The 15,232-nt window shown below is 46.4% G+C and overlaps 1 protein-coding gene across 1 annotated transcript; it reads left to right on the top strand.

The window, feature by feature from the left end:
- Positions 1-3,874: 3,874 nt before the first annotated feature.
- On the top strand, positions 3,875-14,872 carry LOC130206138 (oxygen-regulated protein 1-like). Its single transcript, XM_056433939.1, has 4 exons — positions 3,875-3,953; positions 5,784-6,436; positions 7,072-7,228; positions 7,635-14,872. The coding sequence occupies exons 2-4, from the start codon at positions 5,801-5,803 to the stop codon at positions 14,114-14,116; spliced, it is 7,275 nt and encodes a 2,424-aa protein (XP_056289914.1). The 5' UTR covers positions 3,875-3,953; positions 5,784-5,800; the 3' UTR covers positions 14,117-14,872.
- Positions 14,873-15,232: the final 360 nt, after the last annotated feature.

Genomic DNA, 15,232 nt, shown 5'->3' with positions numbered 1-15,232 from the left:
TTCTCAGCTTTGACGAAGAGCCGATTGAGGAGGAGACGCTTGAGCACCCGGCGAACGTGCTGGACATGCTCCTCGAGGTTCCTGGAGAAGACCAAGATGTCGTCGAGGTCCACAACCACGAAGACATCCAGCATGTCGCGGACCACGTCGTTCATGAGTGCCTGAAATACCCCCGGGGCATTGGTAAGGCCGAACGGCCTTACCCGATACTCATAGTGCCCTCGTGGTGTCTTGAAGGCGGTCTTCCACTCGTCCCCTCTCCTGATCCGAACCAAGTGGTAGGCGCTCCGGAGATCCAGCTTCGTAAAGATAGTAGCCTGGGTGAGGGGCTCAAGGGTGGAACTCATGAGGGGAAGAGGGTACTTATTCTTGACAGTAATGTCATTCAGTTGGCGATTGTGACGACCTCTGCCTCACTGTCTCTGCTGGGGTGTGGGTGGGTGTGCTTCTCTCTCCCTGATTGGCTCCAGGTGCAGCCTCTCCCCAGGTGCTCTCAATCCAATCAGGATCTCCATAAAGGACCTGAGGAGGGCTGCAGTCTCGCTCTCTCTGGCCAGAGGATGTAGGACGAGGAGCAGCTGACCTCCGGCCTATGAATTGTGTTTCCGCCGGTGTTGTTATCCTGTAGCGGTGGAATAAAACTTATCTTTTTCCTACTCGCGCCACCGTCTCCATCGTGTGTTTGTTGTGGCTGAGAGCCAAGCCATGACAGCGATAGTCAATGCAGGGTCGGAGACCCCCGTCCTTCTTCTTCACAGAGAAGAAACCCGCTGCCACCGGGGAGGACGAAGGCCGAATGAGCCCTGCTGCCACTGACTGAGATGTAGTCATCCATAGCAGCCTTCTCTGGTATGGACAGGCTGTACAGTCGACTGCTGGGAAGGGGAGCCCCAGCACGGAGGTCGATCGCGCAGTCGTATGGCCTATGCGGAGGAAGGGACTGAGCCCAGGTCTTGCTAAAAACCTCTCTTAGGTCATGGTACTCCTGAGGGATAGAAGAAACGTCCGGGGGAGGGGCACTGGGATTCGACCGGGGTGATGGGCTAGTCGCTGCCTGGAGACACTGGGCGTGACAGGAGGCACTCCACTCCAGGATAGTTCCAGAGGACCAGGCAACGTGTGGCTCATGCTGTACGAGCCAGGGGTGACCCAGAATCACTGGAACCAACGGGGACTGGATTAGGTAGAACTGGCAGGTCTCCACGTGGTTCCCCGCCACAGTGAGGGAGATGGGATGGGTGCACTGGGTGATGCGGGCCAGAGGGCGGTTGTCTAGTGCAAAGGCCTCCACGGGCTCCTCCAGTGTCTTAGACAGAATGTTAGCCTGGGCAGCGAACTCTGAGTCCAGGAAACAATCATTCGCCCCAGAATCGAGGAGGGCCCCCATCGTAATCCGCTGATCCGCCCAGGCCAGGGTAACGCTAACCCGCCGGTTCGGTGGTGTAGGTCTACGGGAACAGGAAAGGTGGCTCACTAGGAACTCCCGGGGTCCTGGTGAGCCTAATCTTTTGGCCGGATGGGGCAGCCGCTGACGCGATGTCCCCTCTGGCCACAAAAAAGACATAGCCCTGTCCTGAATCGGGCCTCCCGTTCGGCTGGGCTAAGGCGCGCACGGCCCAGCTGCATGGGTTCCTCCTCGGTTGCCGTCTGCGAGGTGGGAGGTCGGGAGGGGCTAGGGAAAAACGAGTGAGTGGGGGTGGGGTTCCTTTCCCGTGTACTGGGGACTCGAGGGATAGGAAGGGATCCCCGGAGGACTTGCTCCGCCTCCTCTCACTGAGGCGTCCATCGATGCGGATGGCGAGGTTGATGAGGTCATCGAGGGAGGTGGGCTCCTCCCGTGTAGCTAGCTGGTCTCTCACCGCCTCGCTGAGTCCTCTTCGGAAGTTAACCCAAAGAGCTGGGTCATTCCACCCGCTCTCCGCAGCGGCCAATCTGAACTCCACCGAGTAGTCCGCCACTCGGTCACTGCCCTGCTGGATGCTGACCAACCAGGCACCGGGGTCCTGACCCCTGGCTGGATGGTGGAACACCTTACGGAGCTCGGCCACGAAGTCCCTGTAGGAGTGCCGGAAGCTGGCACCCATGGACCAGGAAGCAGCAGCCCACTGGGCTGCCCGGCCGGTGAGCAGGTTAGTCACATACGCGACTCGAGCAGCGTCCGAGGTGAACCGGCTTGGTTGGTGAACGAAGACCAACTCGCACTGCATCAAGAAAGTGGCACAGGTCTCAAAGTCACCCTCGAATGGTTGTGGGCTGGAAAGGCAGGGCTCCCGGGGTACTGGGTCGAAACCCGCAGGGCTAACCGGGAAGGGATCCACGGGAGGTGGACTCCCTGCGCCCCTAGGCACCGGATGGTCCAGCGGCTGGGTGGTGCGTGCCGCCGTCAACGCCTGCAGCTGGAGTATGATCTCCACTTGCTGGGCTGCCAATGCTGCCTGCTGACGAGTCAGCCGCTCCATCAAAACATGGAGTGGTTGGACCTGTCCCTGCAGGTTCTGCACGGCAATGGCGGCCGCCTCCAGCTGGTGAGTGTGGTTGTCCGTCAGCTGACGCTGTCTCTCTAGGACAACCCGAAAAGAGTCCTGATCTGTGTCGGCTGGGGTCGTCATGGCGAGTTCGTACTGTTATGATTTGTCTTCGACCCCAATTGCACGACAACAGACTGTTACTGTTTAGCCGGGAAAGCACGGCGTAATTTATTTCAATATACAAGGGAGCGGAAAGATCAGAGAAAACAAAAGAAAAACTGCCTCCTTAATTTGGCAGAGGGAAGCACGCAAACAAAAACAAAAACTCACTCTTGAAATAATCCACGGGAAAAGTTTACTCCACGATAATCAAAAAAACGCTCTGACATCAAAAAACTCTAGGGTTGACTGAGCTCTCCTACTGAGCTTCAAGAACGAACTCTCAGCGAGCTACTGGCAGTCCTTCTATTTACACTCTGTCTAACGAGCTACAGCTGCGACGTGCAGAGTGGCTTCAGGTGTGCTCTGGAGGTGGGGCCCCGGCTGGCTGAGTCCTAACAAATACGGCCCGAGATAATCCACCGGACTCCACTGCCCTGTTAAACTTAATGGGATTTCTTAAACGAGCACTATTTTTTTGTACGGTTATATGTGTATGGTATGGTCTATACAGCCTCAATGTGTGTTTGTTATTAAATAAATATTCATGTTATTTTTAAGTGTCTTATTGCATCCTAATATATTTTCAGGTCACACAGGGTCAAAAACACAAAGAATCCCTGATAATGTAATAATTAATAAAGATATTTTGTTCATTATGAAGAGGTAATAAGGTGAATGTTGACTCCTTTCATTGAATACAAGTGCTCTTCTCAGGGTCCTGCGAATGGAGAGCTCCCTAATCCATATTATCTAAAGAGTCCCTTAATGAGATTACACCCCGGCACGATATTACAACCGGACACTCGCCCACCATCTGCTCTCCTTTTATTTTATAACCTTCTGCAGGTACGATGCTGTGCTCTTCTTTAAGTCTCAAACAAGAGGACAAAAACAAAAAAATATGCTTTTTTACACTGTTATGTAACTTGTTCGATAACTCTTAAACTTCTTTTGTTTTAATTTCACTTGTATCACTTTGTAAGAATTAAGTAGGGGAATTCATTTTGAAAAAAGCCCCATTGACAACACATCATTTTCTGGATTATTTCAGTTATAAAACATAGACTGAATGTCCACCTCATCGTCCTGCTATGACAGCTCTATGTACATCTGTGGCCCACACCTTTCCCAAGAGGATTTCCAAGCAATGCACTTGCAGTGGAGATTAACGTTGTGCAAAGATTAAGCAAATTAACCAGGATGGTGTCTCCAGAAATAAACTGTTGCTGTGCACTTAGCTCAACAGCCGTCAACATGTAGAGCACAGAATAACATTTGATGAATCCTTTGAAAACAGATAGGAATGTAATGATGCCGGCGTAGGTGAGTGCACTTATTGTTTATTTATTTGCGTGTTTACAGCCTCGAGTTATAATCTGTATTTATGTGCTATACTTGCGGCAGTAGAAATTGCTATGGTCATGAAATCCTAACCCAATCCTGTTTTTGTATTTGATCATTGTAGTCACAATAACTGCAGATCTTCCTCCTGAATATCCCAAAAAAGGATCTTATGTCTATTGAATTTTTTTTCACACCATTTTTTAAAGTTTTAGTTAAACATAAGTGATCATTTATACATATATATATATACATATATATATACATATATATATATATATATATATACAGGACTGTCTCAGAAAATTAGAATATTGTGATAAAGTTCTTTATTTTCTGTAATGCAATTAAAAAAACAAAAATGTCATGCATTCTGGATTCATTACAAATCAACTGAAATATTGCAAGCCTTTTATTCTTTTAATATAGCTGATTATGGCTTACAGCTTAAGAAAACTCTAAAATCCTATCTCATAAAATTTTAATATTTCCTCAGACCAAGTTAAAAAAAAGATTTATAACAGCTGAGTGTTTGTCAAGGCTCAGGAAACCCTTGCAGGTGTTTCGAGTTAATTAGACAATTCAAGTGATTTGTTTAATACCCTACTAGTATACTTTTTCATGATATTCTAATATTTAGAGATAGGATATTTGAGTTTTCTTAAGCTGTAAGCCATAATCAGCAATATTAAAAGAATAAAAGGCTTGCAATATTTCAGTTGCATGACATTTTTGTTTTTTGAATTGCATTACAGAAAATAAAGAACTTCATCACAATATTCTAATTTTCTGAGACAGTCCTGTATACATATATATATAAATGATCACTTATTTTTTCATGTGACATGTCCAATAAATATGCAATTTAATATTGAATTATTGAATCATTTTAACACCATTTTAAAAAGTTTTAGTGAAACATAAGTGATCATTTATACATATATATATATATATATAAATGATCACTAATTCATGTGACATGTACAATAAATAAGCAATTTAATATTGAAAACGTTTTAATTGATTGATTTGAAGGGTTTTGATATATCTTTTTTATATTAAATATAACATAGGTTGCAGATGTACATAGTTCAGGACATTTCTTATTATTATTTCATATACATTTTCCATAATAAAAGCATAATATTGAAATGTGATATAGGATTAATTGTATACCTTGATAATTATGACAAAATAAATACTGGAAAGAATCATTTCTTTATCACTTGTTAAATGCTTGATTGTGTTGTTAAAACCCAGGAAATCAAATAATTGAAGATGTCAGTCACATGACAAGTTTCCCAGAAGTCATTTACCTGATGGCCCAGTTCAACAAAGTAAACAACATATGTTTACAAAATGTCATTTAGCTGTTTACACCTCATGAGCCCCGTAAGCTGTCACGGTGTTGTGTTTCTGTGCTGACCCGATTGAAGAAGTTGACTCTTGAATGTCTCCATGGACATTTCACCATAAACCAAACCACGTTTTACTCTCGTCACGATTGTTTTTGACTGCATCACTCAGAGCAAATAGACTATTTAATACCTATTTATTTATTTATGTATTCATACAAATCTGACAACCAATATATGTGAAGATTATTACTTTTTATAAAAATTTGAAATATTTTACGTGAAGAAGCAACTTGAGAAACCTTTTGGGGTTCCTCACCACTGATTCTGTGGAGGAAGCTTTTCATAAACATCATTAATCACCATTTATTGTACTCTCGGCCAACAAAATCTGAACTGGGAAGTAGAAAGTACCCTGATGTGTATACCCAATACTTCTCTTATTCTCTCCTTCCAGCCAATCAGCGATGATGAATGAGAGGGTTTCGGAGGGTCCTCCCCGAGCAGTCATTTGGGAGTGTGCACACCTATGGCACCACTCGCCACCCGAGCCTCATCGACCCCATCTTATCGAAGAGGGTCTGCTTCTACAAAAGTGGAGATCCTCAGTTCAACGGCCTGCGCATGGTCATCAACAATCGCACCTTTAAGACATTTGACACACTTCTGGACAGTCTCTCTAAAAAGGTTCCCCTTGCGTTCGGGGTGAGGAACATCACCACTCCCAGGGGGATTCACGCGGTCCACACTTTGGATGAACTGGAGGATGGAAAATCCTACATCTGCTCGGACACTCGTAAAGTAAAACCCATCGACCTGGCTGTGGCCAGGAGGAAGCTGGCGCCGTGGTACCACGCCAGGCCCGTTAGTTCCCGCCGTCGGACCGTACAGCAGGCCAGGTTTTTCCCCGGCAGGAACTTCCACAAGGAAGAGTCGATGCTTGTGCGCACGCCAAAGACGCTGCTGGTTTTCCGCAATGGCGACCCCACTGTAGAACACTCTGTGGTGCTTCACAAGAGGACTACAACCACCTTTGAGTCCATCCTGGAATATATTTCAGAGCTGATGCAGTTCCATGTGAGGAGATTACACACAGCTGATGGCAGACGTGTGAGTGTTCTCCACCCTACACTTTCATATTCACTAAACCTTCAATTTTAATACCAAGAAAGTCTGCTGTACATACGAACAAACATAATTACTCATTTATTTAGGAAATCTAAAAGACTCAAGTACAGCCTCATTCTGACCACAGAATCATATTATTACATCATCTTTTTACATCTGAAGAGTATATTTGACGTAGAGGAAAAACATGATCATCGAGTCATTCAAGATATGACGCGCAATCCCCTGAAATGTGTTCAAAGACAACGTAAAGATACGTTTCAGGTGTTGGAAGCATCAGTGTTGCCGCGTAGAAGACTGGCTTGAACCTGGCCTGTAAATAGATGTCACATGAGGAGAGAAAGGGGTAATCTCATCAAACAACTCACCCTAATACTTTGAAATGCATTCTGGGATACCGCTGTGGAAGGCTTTGGGTCAAGGAGCCATTCGAAATGCAGAGCTAGTGTTGCACGGTGCAATTTAACAAATAACACATTAAGGAAGAGCTAATATACATGCATGTCATTTGTAATTACATCACTCCCTAATATATTTAGATTTAAGGTTTTTCTATTCTATCAAGCGCTAACATGATGAAATGCCAGTAGAGTGACATGTGTGTCTGTTCACTGCAGGTGGATGGCCTTCCAGGCTTGATGCTGTGTTCAGGGACAGTAGTGGCTGTCGGCAGGGAGCCATTCAGACATGCAAACTACAATGAACAGAAACCACCAGCCGAAACCACGGTGCCTCCCAAACGATTGGGTCACAGGAGACGAAAGGCTTCAAAACGTAAGTTTACGTACAATTTAGTTGTTTTTTTGTTGGATCTCTTTGTAATCATTATGATTTGTTGAGTTGATGTATTCAAACTGATTGACACGTACAGTGTCTGTAGTAATCTACCTGCCCTTATGGGATGAAGATTGGGATAGTGCTGAGGCGATGATATGATGTATGATAATACCGTGGATGACCTACATACGATGCCTATGTGGCTGCCAGCTAATGTTCTTCATGAGCTGTGAATAGCTGTACTCTCTTTCTAACTTTTCTTTCTTCCCTTTCTTCTCATTCCGTGATTCTTTTGGATTACTCTTCGAACCGCCTGCCTACATCTCTTCAATCCTTGCCTGAAATCTTTGGACATTTCTACTTCATTTCTTTTCACATGAACCTTTTGTTCCTGACTGAAAAGGTAAAAAAAAGTCTCAATCATACACTCCAAAGTCAAGAAATTTCTCCTTGTCATCGGAGAGGTACATCGTGAACCGGATTCACAACTCCATCGCGGACAATTCATGCGACCGTCCCAGTGTCGTGTTGGAGTCAGGTCACATACTGGAGTCTGTAGCAGAAACGCCAGACAGCTGCCTGGGCGTCGGAGCTGAAGAGCAGGACCGCCTCCTGCCCACGGAAGACGACATTGAGAAGTCCTTTCGAGTGAACCAAGACGGTAGCATGACGGTGGAGATGAAGGTGCGGCTGACAATTAAGGAAGAGGAAACCATTCATTGGACGACCACTCTGGCACGCTCGAGTGTAGCCAATCAGCTTCATGTGACCTGTTTGCCGGAGCCTGTGTCGGAGCAGGAGATCAGCTCCCTGAAATCAACCTCACTGGATTTAGAGAGTCCTGCCGCCTCCATCAACATCAACAAGGACAAAACTCAGGATAACAATGACGAGGATCCACCGTCGCTGGGCAGCGGAGTTTTCAGTGGGAGTATCGATGAAGAGGATGCTAGCAAAGTACAGACCAACATGGGGCCTCCCAGGAGCGCTCCTTCACCGGGGCACGAGCCAATTAGAACAAAGAAAGCCTCTGCAGAGAGCATCCAATCAGTGACGGTGGAGGGGATCCAGGAAGGTGTGGTTGGTTCTTACGCCTACAGAGAGCAGACGGAGAATGGAGCCGTGACAGAGCAGTACTGCATGGTCAAACAGACGTGCAGCAGACCAGTGCCCAAACCTACAAGACATGGCTCTGTGGACGCCGACAACATGGACGGCGTGAACGTATCCCCGTTCAAATCAGCAGGGAGGACTGAGATCCGACGGATTGAATCCAGTAGAGAGAAGGTCTCTGAAACTGTCTTACACGTATATGAACAGGGTCATTTCTTCGCTAACCTTTGTTCAGAGGGTGTGCCTGCATTTGGGATTCCTTTTGGCAGGCCGGCTACGTCGGAAACTGGACAGCTCTCCTCCGATACTGAGTTTGAACCCCAGCCTTGGAGACCATCGACAGCCTCCGAGTCGATCAGGATCTGGAGGACCGAGAGCACGTCAGAAACATGTGATTTGACCTCGTCTGCACTGAGGACGGCTGCATTTCAAGCTAACGGCAAATCCAAGCCCCAACAAAGAGAGGTCAACAAAGACAAGGGGGTACCCTCAAAACCCAATGTGATCAACAAACGTGTAGAAAAAGTGAAAACTATCTCCAGTGCTGGGTTCATGAAGAAGAGTTCTAGGAATAAATCAAAATCAGCAAAAAGCATGATGAAGCTAAGCAAGGGACTAGCACAAAATGGAGACAGGGGTGTTACAACAGGGAGCTCGCGACAGTCAGATGACACGATAAAATGTATTATCAAAGACTCAAACGTGCCATCAGCATTGAAAGAAACCACAAGTGAGATAGTTTCTTTTGAAGAATGCAGCCTGAGTGTTGCTCCCAATGAAGTAAGCCAACCACAGGGAATACTAACACGGCAGACATCAGAGCAGCAGGAGAAAAAGAAAGAAAAGGAGTCCTATGATGTCAGCGAAAGCATGTCACTGCCTGCTTTTAACTCCTCCAGCGCTGTCACTAATGAATATGTGGGAAACTGGCTGGAGAAAGCCCGTCTCAACCCCTCAGCCTACCCGAACGAGGAAAGTAGAAACATAGATGTACTAACTCTTGTACAAACAGAGAGCGGCAGGTGTGTGGAGTCTGACAAGAAGAAAGGTTTGATGCTCGTGGCAGATGAGGCAAAGTGTTTGGAGGACACATCGGGAGTACGCCCTCTCAAAGTCGGCCCGCTGCCTCAGGATGAGCTCGGAGCTTCTGTCAAACAAAGAATCCGGTCCTTAGAAAACAAATCATCAAGTCGACCAATGGGGAGAGCCGTGGTCAATCAACAAGTATTCGACAGTCGTACAACCACGACAAACACAAAGAGCGACGGCAATTCAGCTCACACGAACACAGACACGATTAAACCTCTCTTCTGTTCTGAGAGCTCAACAGAAATTTCAGCAGGCAGTGAAATGGAAAAAAAATCAAGTCACATGAAAATCTTATTTAAAAAAGAAACCTCTCTAGATTCATTTCCAATGGACCTACCACCACCACCACCACCTGTTGAAAATACAGATATACCAAACACAGGATATTCCATGACGGATGCATCCTCAGTGTCAGTGAGCAGTCAAACATCAGATAAACAGCCATTAACCATCAGTACCAAAGCTGACAAGGCCGACCACACACTGGAAATGACAACATCAATTCACACCGACACGTCCACGCAGAGCGCAGCGCCATTACCAAGAACTCCATCCATTAAAAGGACCCCGCTGGTCAGTAATAAATCTCTTGACAGGAAAATGTCTCTCAGAAAGGCTTGTCTGGATAAATATACGTCATGTAGTGATGCCCCTTCCGAGACAAGCACATCATCTGCTCCCATCAACACAGTCGGTGGCAATGTGCTGCCAAGCGGCATCTGTTCAACTGGGACACAACCGCCCAGTGAAAGCCGACGCGAAGAGGCACGGCAATCAAACAGCATCTCAGATTTGACAAGTCGTCTGTCATGTTGTACTTCTGCATCTCCCCCGAGTTTAACATCTGAAGAGAGAATGTCATCACACAGTATTTCATCAATTGAGGCTCCAACACCAAGTGATCTTCCACTTCAAGAGATAAAAAACGATGAAACCACATGTTATAGTCAAAAAGAAGCGTTGTCGACTAAACCCTCGGTGAAGAATGGCAAAGTTATGAGCAGTCCATCTCCAGAGAGAAAATCCCAAACCAAGAAATTCCCTTCTGAACTTCCCCATAACTCTCCTAAAGTATCATCATTACATAAGCACCCTGCAGGTGTTGGATTACGAAGACATGCAACACCAAACGTGAGCCCCTCCACTGAGAGAAAGCTTAACAGACCTACACTGCAAAAAAGACCGTCTCCATATTCTCAGTCTCTGGACATTGCGTCACAACACAAGTCGAGTGGAAGGCTGCTCTCAAGAAACGTGTCCTCGGACAATGCATCAGAGCCAACACATAAGACACAAAGCAAAACGCCATCCCAACGGAGGCGTCACCAAACACCTCAGTCCATAAACTCAACAGATAAACTGGAAAAAACACCTGCTGGTAACCCTCTCATGCCACTGGATGCTGAGCAGAGTGATGACAGCAGGATGACGGATGACCTCGAGAAATCCAGAACACAAAGAACCCCACAGCCATTACACATCGCAAATCGGCCCAAAATGAAAGCAGTGCTTGAGAAGATTTGCTACTCAATAAAATCAATTCGACAAATCACACAAAACAAACGTCTGGAAAGGTCCAACAGCCTGCCGGACTTCTCCTCTCATGTGACCTCAACGTTTGGCTCCTCATCTAAAGCTCTCCTCGCTTTCTTGTCCGTCATGACCCTAAAAGAAGGCCTGGCCGACGTAAATATGAATGAGCTGAATGCAGACGGTGTTAGCTGTGTCGAAGCTTTGAAAATGATCGATTCTCTCAGAAGAATCGCCAGTATTGAGGATTCCCACCAGTTAAAAGCTAGTTTGTCCAATTTACAGCAGTCAGCTTCAAAACAGCTGCTGCAAAGTTGGAAGGGCTTTCAGAATCTCGGCGACCAACCCAAGAGTCGTAGCTCAACATCAAATAATTCAGAGCAAGAAGTCGCGACCGAGGCCGGCCCTGAAAAAGACCGTGGCATCGACGAAAATGTCATTGATGAGATTGTGGATAATCTTGACATACCCGAGAGGCTCAAGGAGGCGTTGACCTCTTTTTCAAAAGACAAAAGTAACAGAGACGGCTTGGAACCAAAAGATAACAGTAACGCCAAGGGATCACCTTTCTCCACAGAAGATGCTGTTAATGTCAGGGATGTTTCTCAAGAGGAGAACGATAAAGAATTCACAGATATTAAGCAGCCAAAACAATCCAGCACGGGTCGTATAACTAAAGACACTGAAGACGAGGACTGCCTGTATGAGCCGATTGGTGGGTACCAACGTCCACCAGCTGAAACTTCTGATAAACAGACACCTGAAGAACCAGAGCTTTACAGTACAGGGTTCTTTGCAAAAGATAACAGAGATAAATCCAACCCTGAAAGGACTAAAAGAAATAGATCAGTCAGGAGTAAGAAAAGTCTTGAACAAGACAGTGGTTCCTCTGAGGTAGAGGAGCAAGACATGGAAGGTCATCAGCTGCAGATAGACAGCGAGGAGAGCGTCTCTGACAATGAGCTTACCCGGGATGTAGAGTCAGTTTCAGACGAGAGAGGGCAGCACACGTCAAGTGCCACAAAAGATTTAGAGCAGGAGGTGCTTTGTAAGCTAAGTGCATCGAGCTCAGAAGCAGGTGAGCAACATGGTTCAGAAGAGGAGCCAGAAGGTGAATGTGAGGAGGTACAACAGGAGAGCAGAGGAGGTGGACGCCCGCCCAACAATGACAGTCACTCTGAGGAGAAAGAGGACGAGCAACCGAAATCAAATTACTACTCAGAAGTGAATGGAAGAGGGAAGGAAAGCATATTACGCCAAGATAGTCACAGGAAGTCTTCGTCAGAGGAAGAGCAACCAGAGGTTGAATGTCAAGCGGCCTGTATGGGGTCCAACGTGAGTGTTGACGGAAGCACATGTGACTCAGATGTTGATGATCCATCTTCAGAGGAAGAGCAAGAGGTGGAGTGTAAGACACTAAAGGTTATTATTGAGGAAAATGTGTCCGACAATGAGAAAGAGGAGGAAGAACACCGTCATAATCTTCCGGATCCCGGAAAAGAAACAAGAAAATATAGAGGATTAAAGACTTTGATAGAAGAGGAGGTCAGCTCAGAGGAAAAGGTCCATCGTGCTGATGAAACATACACTTGTGATACTTTAGGAGGGGATCCAAGCCATTTCAGAGAAAACCAGTCTTCATATACCAAAAAAGACGAAAGCAGTTTGACTTATGGATTTAATGCAGATGACAACAGTGGGAATGACCACAGCAGCTGTGAGGAACACGCAGAGATGGAGCAACCAACCGTTACAGACAAACCAATCAACAACTCAAGCTCCGACGACAAAGAGTCCAGTTCAGAGGAAGAACATGCCGACATGGACACGTATACAGAAGAGAGCTGCACAGAATATCAAGAAGCTCCTGCACAGTCTCAAGATACCAAATGTGAAAAGGTTGTAGAAAAGCTCAAGCATCAAACTGGGAAGATAATATCCCAAACCATCGCAGAGAGAGTGATTCTTCTGGAAAAACAAGTTGCCGACGCCCAGAAGACAACAGAGGGTTCAGCGATCAGACGTTTCTCACAAAGAGATGCGCCGCGTGAGCCGGACGCGGAGGACTCGCCCTCCGAATCGCCCACATCTCAGTCGGCTCCCGCCACCCGATCAGCTCCTCAGTCGTCGTTATCGTTCAGCTACGACTCCAGTGGTGTTATAACATCGGAGCCTGAAGGCAACACGGTCAGATTCATTCGGGACATGTTCCTGGCAAAGAGTGCCACAGATACCCAGCCCAGATGTTTCCCAAGCTCGAACACATTCGATACCAGAACAGAGACCTCCGCCAGTGGCGGGTACCAGTCTCAGACTTCCAGTGAGCTGTCTAGCAGCGAAGACGATTCAGCGCGGAAATCCATCACCAAAGGCTTCGTGAGAAGAACGATTGAAAGTCTTTACGGCAGGAAAGATGCGAAACCTGACGAGGAAGCCAGTGAAAGGCCGCCATCGGCGCCAAAACAGAAAAAGAAAGAACATTCAAGCATTCTCTTTCCCTTCCAAACGTCCCGGTCCAAAGCGATGTCCGAGTTGTCTTACTTCAATTCCACTAACGCCGCGGACAACCCGAGCGAAGCGACACGCTGCGTCGCTTTTAATGCACGAGTCGGGCCCGAAGACAGAGTCTCTCTTGATCATGAAAAACGGTTCCTTAGAGAAAACGACGTGATCAGAAAGTCAGCGTCAGACCCGGTGGGAATAAACAAAACCTCCACAAACGTTCGAGGCGAGGCAACGTGCGAGGGCACAGAGGAGAGCTCCCCGTATTCCCTTCTCAGCTCCAAGTCTGAACAGGAAGACAAGATGTCGTTACTTTCCAGGAAGTGCACCTACTTTTCTTTGCCCCATATGAGCGACTCGGATTCACATCAGGATGACCTGAACACAGTTGGCAAGAGCAGCGCCGGTGGGGACGGCCCCGCGGACACCAGGTCGCGGGACGAGAGGAACGACTCGCAGCCCGGTGTTGGCGTCACAGAGTTCAAGATGAAGGCTAACAAGGTGCACCCGCTGATGGAGCCTCCACCCGATGGCGAGGTCGTGGTGGTGCAGCCGGAGAAAGGTCAAGGCGTTATGAGCAGAAGGATTCAGGAGCCCGACATGTTGGACGTGCTTTACAATTTTTGTGGTCAGAATTGTCCCATCCTATAAGGACATTTTAGCTTTTTAAACACAACTAAGGACTTTTGTTTTTGTCTCAATAAGTGAACACAGTTCGAGCATAATGTATTGTTTTGGTGCCTACATTTGAATGTTGCCATAGACATGGCAGAACACACAAACGCACGTCAACTCATTTGAGCCGACCGTCGAATGCGTTACAAGCCAACGGGTTGACCTTTATTCAACCTTCAGATTTCACGCCGTGTGATAAGAGCTCGTCGGTTTATTGGTTAAAGTAGTGAATGTGTCTTCGTGACATCTCGAACGTGCAAGTATGCCACGCACACGCCAGTGCAGCTCTCCTCTTCTTTTAGGACGCCTGTCAACAGATCAAGTACCCGCAGCATTACTGTAATCTGGTTTTAAAACTCTTAAAACAGATCAAGTCCCTGCAGATGTCCGGCAACAAGGCCAATCGGCACTGCAGCGAGTGAACAGTGCCGGTTTGTGGTCAGGGATAAAGTTCAGGTCAAAATCATAAGAAAAAAAAATGAAACTGTTGAGGGCAAATTGTAGAAATTGACAGTAAATACTAGGAAAAAAAATGTATCTTGGTTGTAAAGTCTAAATATAATGTTATTGACTTTCACTAAGCAGCCATAGCTTTATATGAATCTACAATAATCTGACCTTTATAATTATACAATAGATGGTTTTATGTTTTCAATGTGGCAGCTGTGACATCTCTTTAAATTTATAAATATATTGAATGCATAATACTGAATAAAAGTGTGTATACAAACATCGAGTATTCTCTTACATTTTGCTGACCCTTTTTCACAGATTAAATCTAATTAAATCCACGTGGATTCTGGAGCGGGTTTAACAAAGTGTGCATTTAGGGGGAAGTCAGGCGGCGAGGATCCCAGACAACAGGCCGAGGTGACCGGTGCGGTAAAGATGCCTTAGGAAGCTCCGCTGGCTTGTTTTCTCCCGCTGATCAGTGGGAGCTGTTTTCTCACTCTCTGCCTGAGGAAGTATCCATGTTGTTCTTGGGTCGTTTCGTTTCTCAGAAGTTGCCTTCGAGCTGGTCCGTGTTGTGACAGGAGTGTCGAGGAATGCACTAAGCGGGGAGTGTTTACATCTGCAACTACACAGAGAAAA

Source organism: Pseudoliparis swirei, chromosome 16, assembly GCF_029220125.1.
Source record: "Pseudoliparis swirei isolate HS2019 ecotype Mariana Trench chromosome 16, NWPU_hadal_v1, whole genome shotgun sequence".
In the NCBI taxonomy this organism is placed as follows: domain Eukaryota; kingdom Metazoa; phylum Chordata; class Actinopteri; order Perciformes; family Liparidae; genus Pseudoliparis; species Pseudoliparis swirei.
The sequence above is the reverse complement of the archived record's forward strand: the minus strand, read 5'-3'. Positions and strand labels throughout refer to the sequence as shown.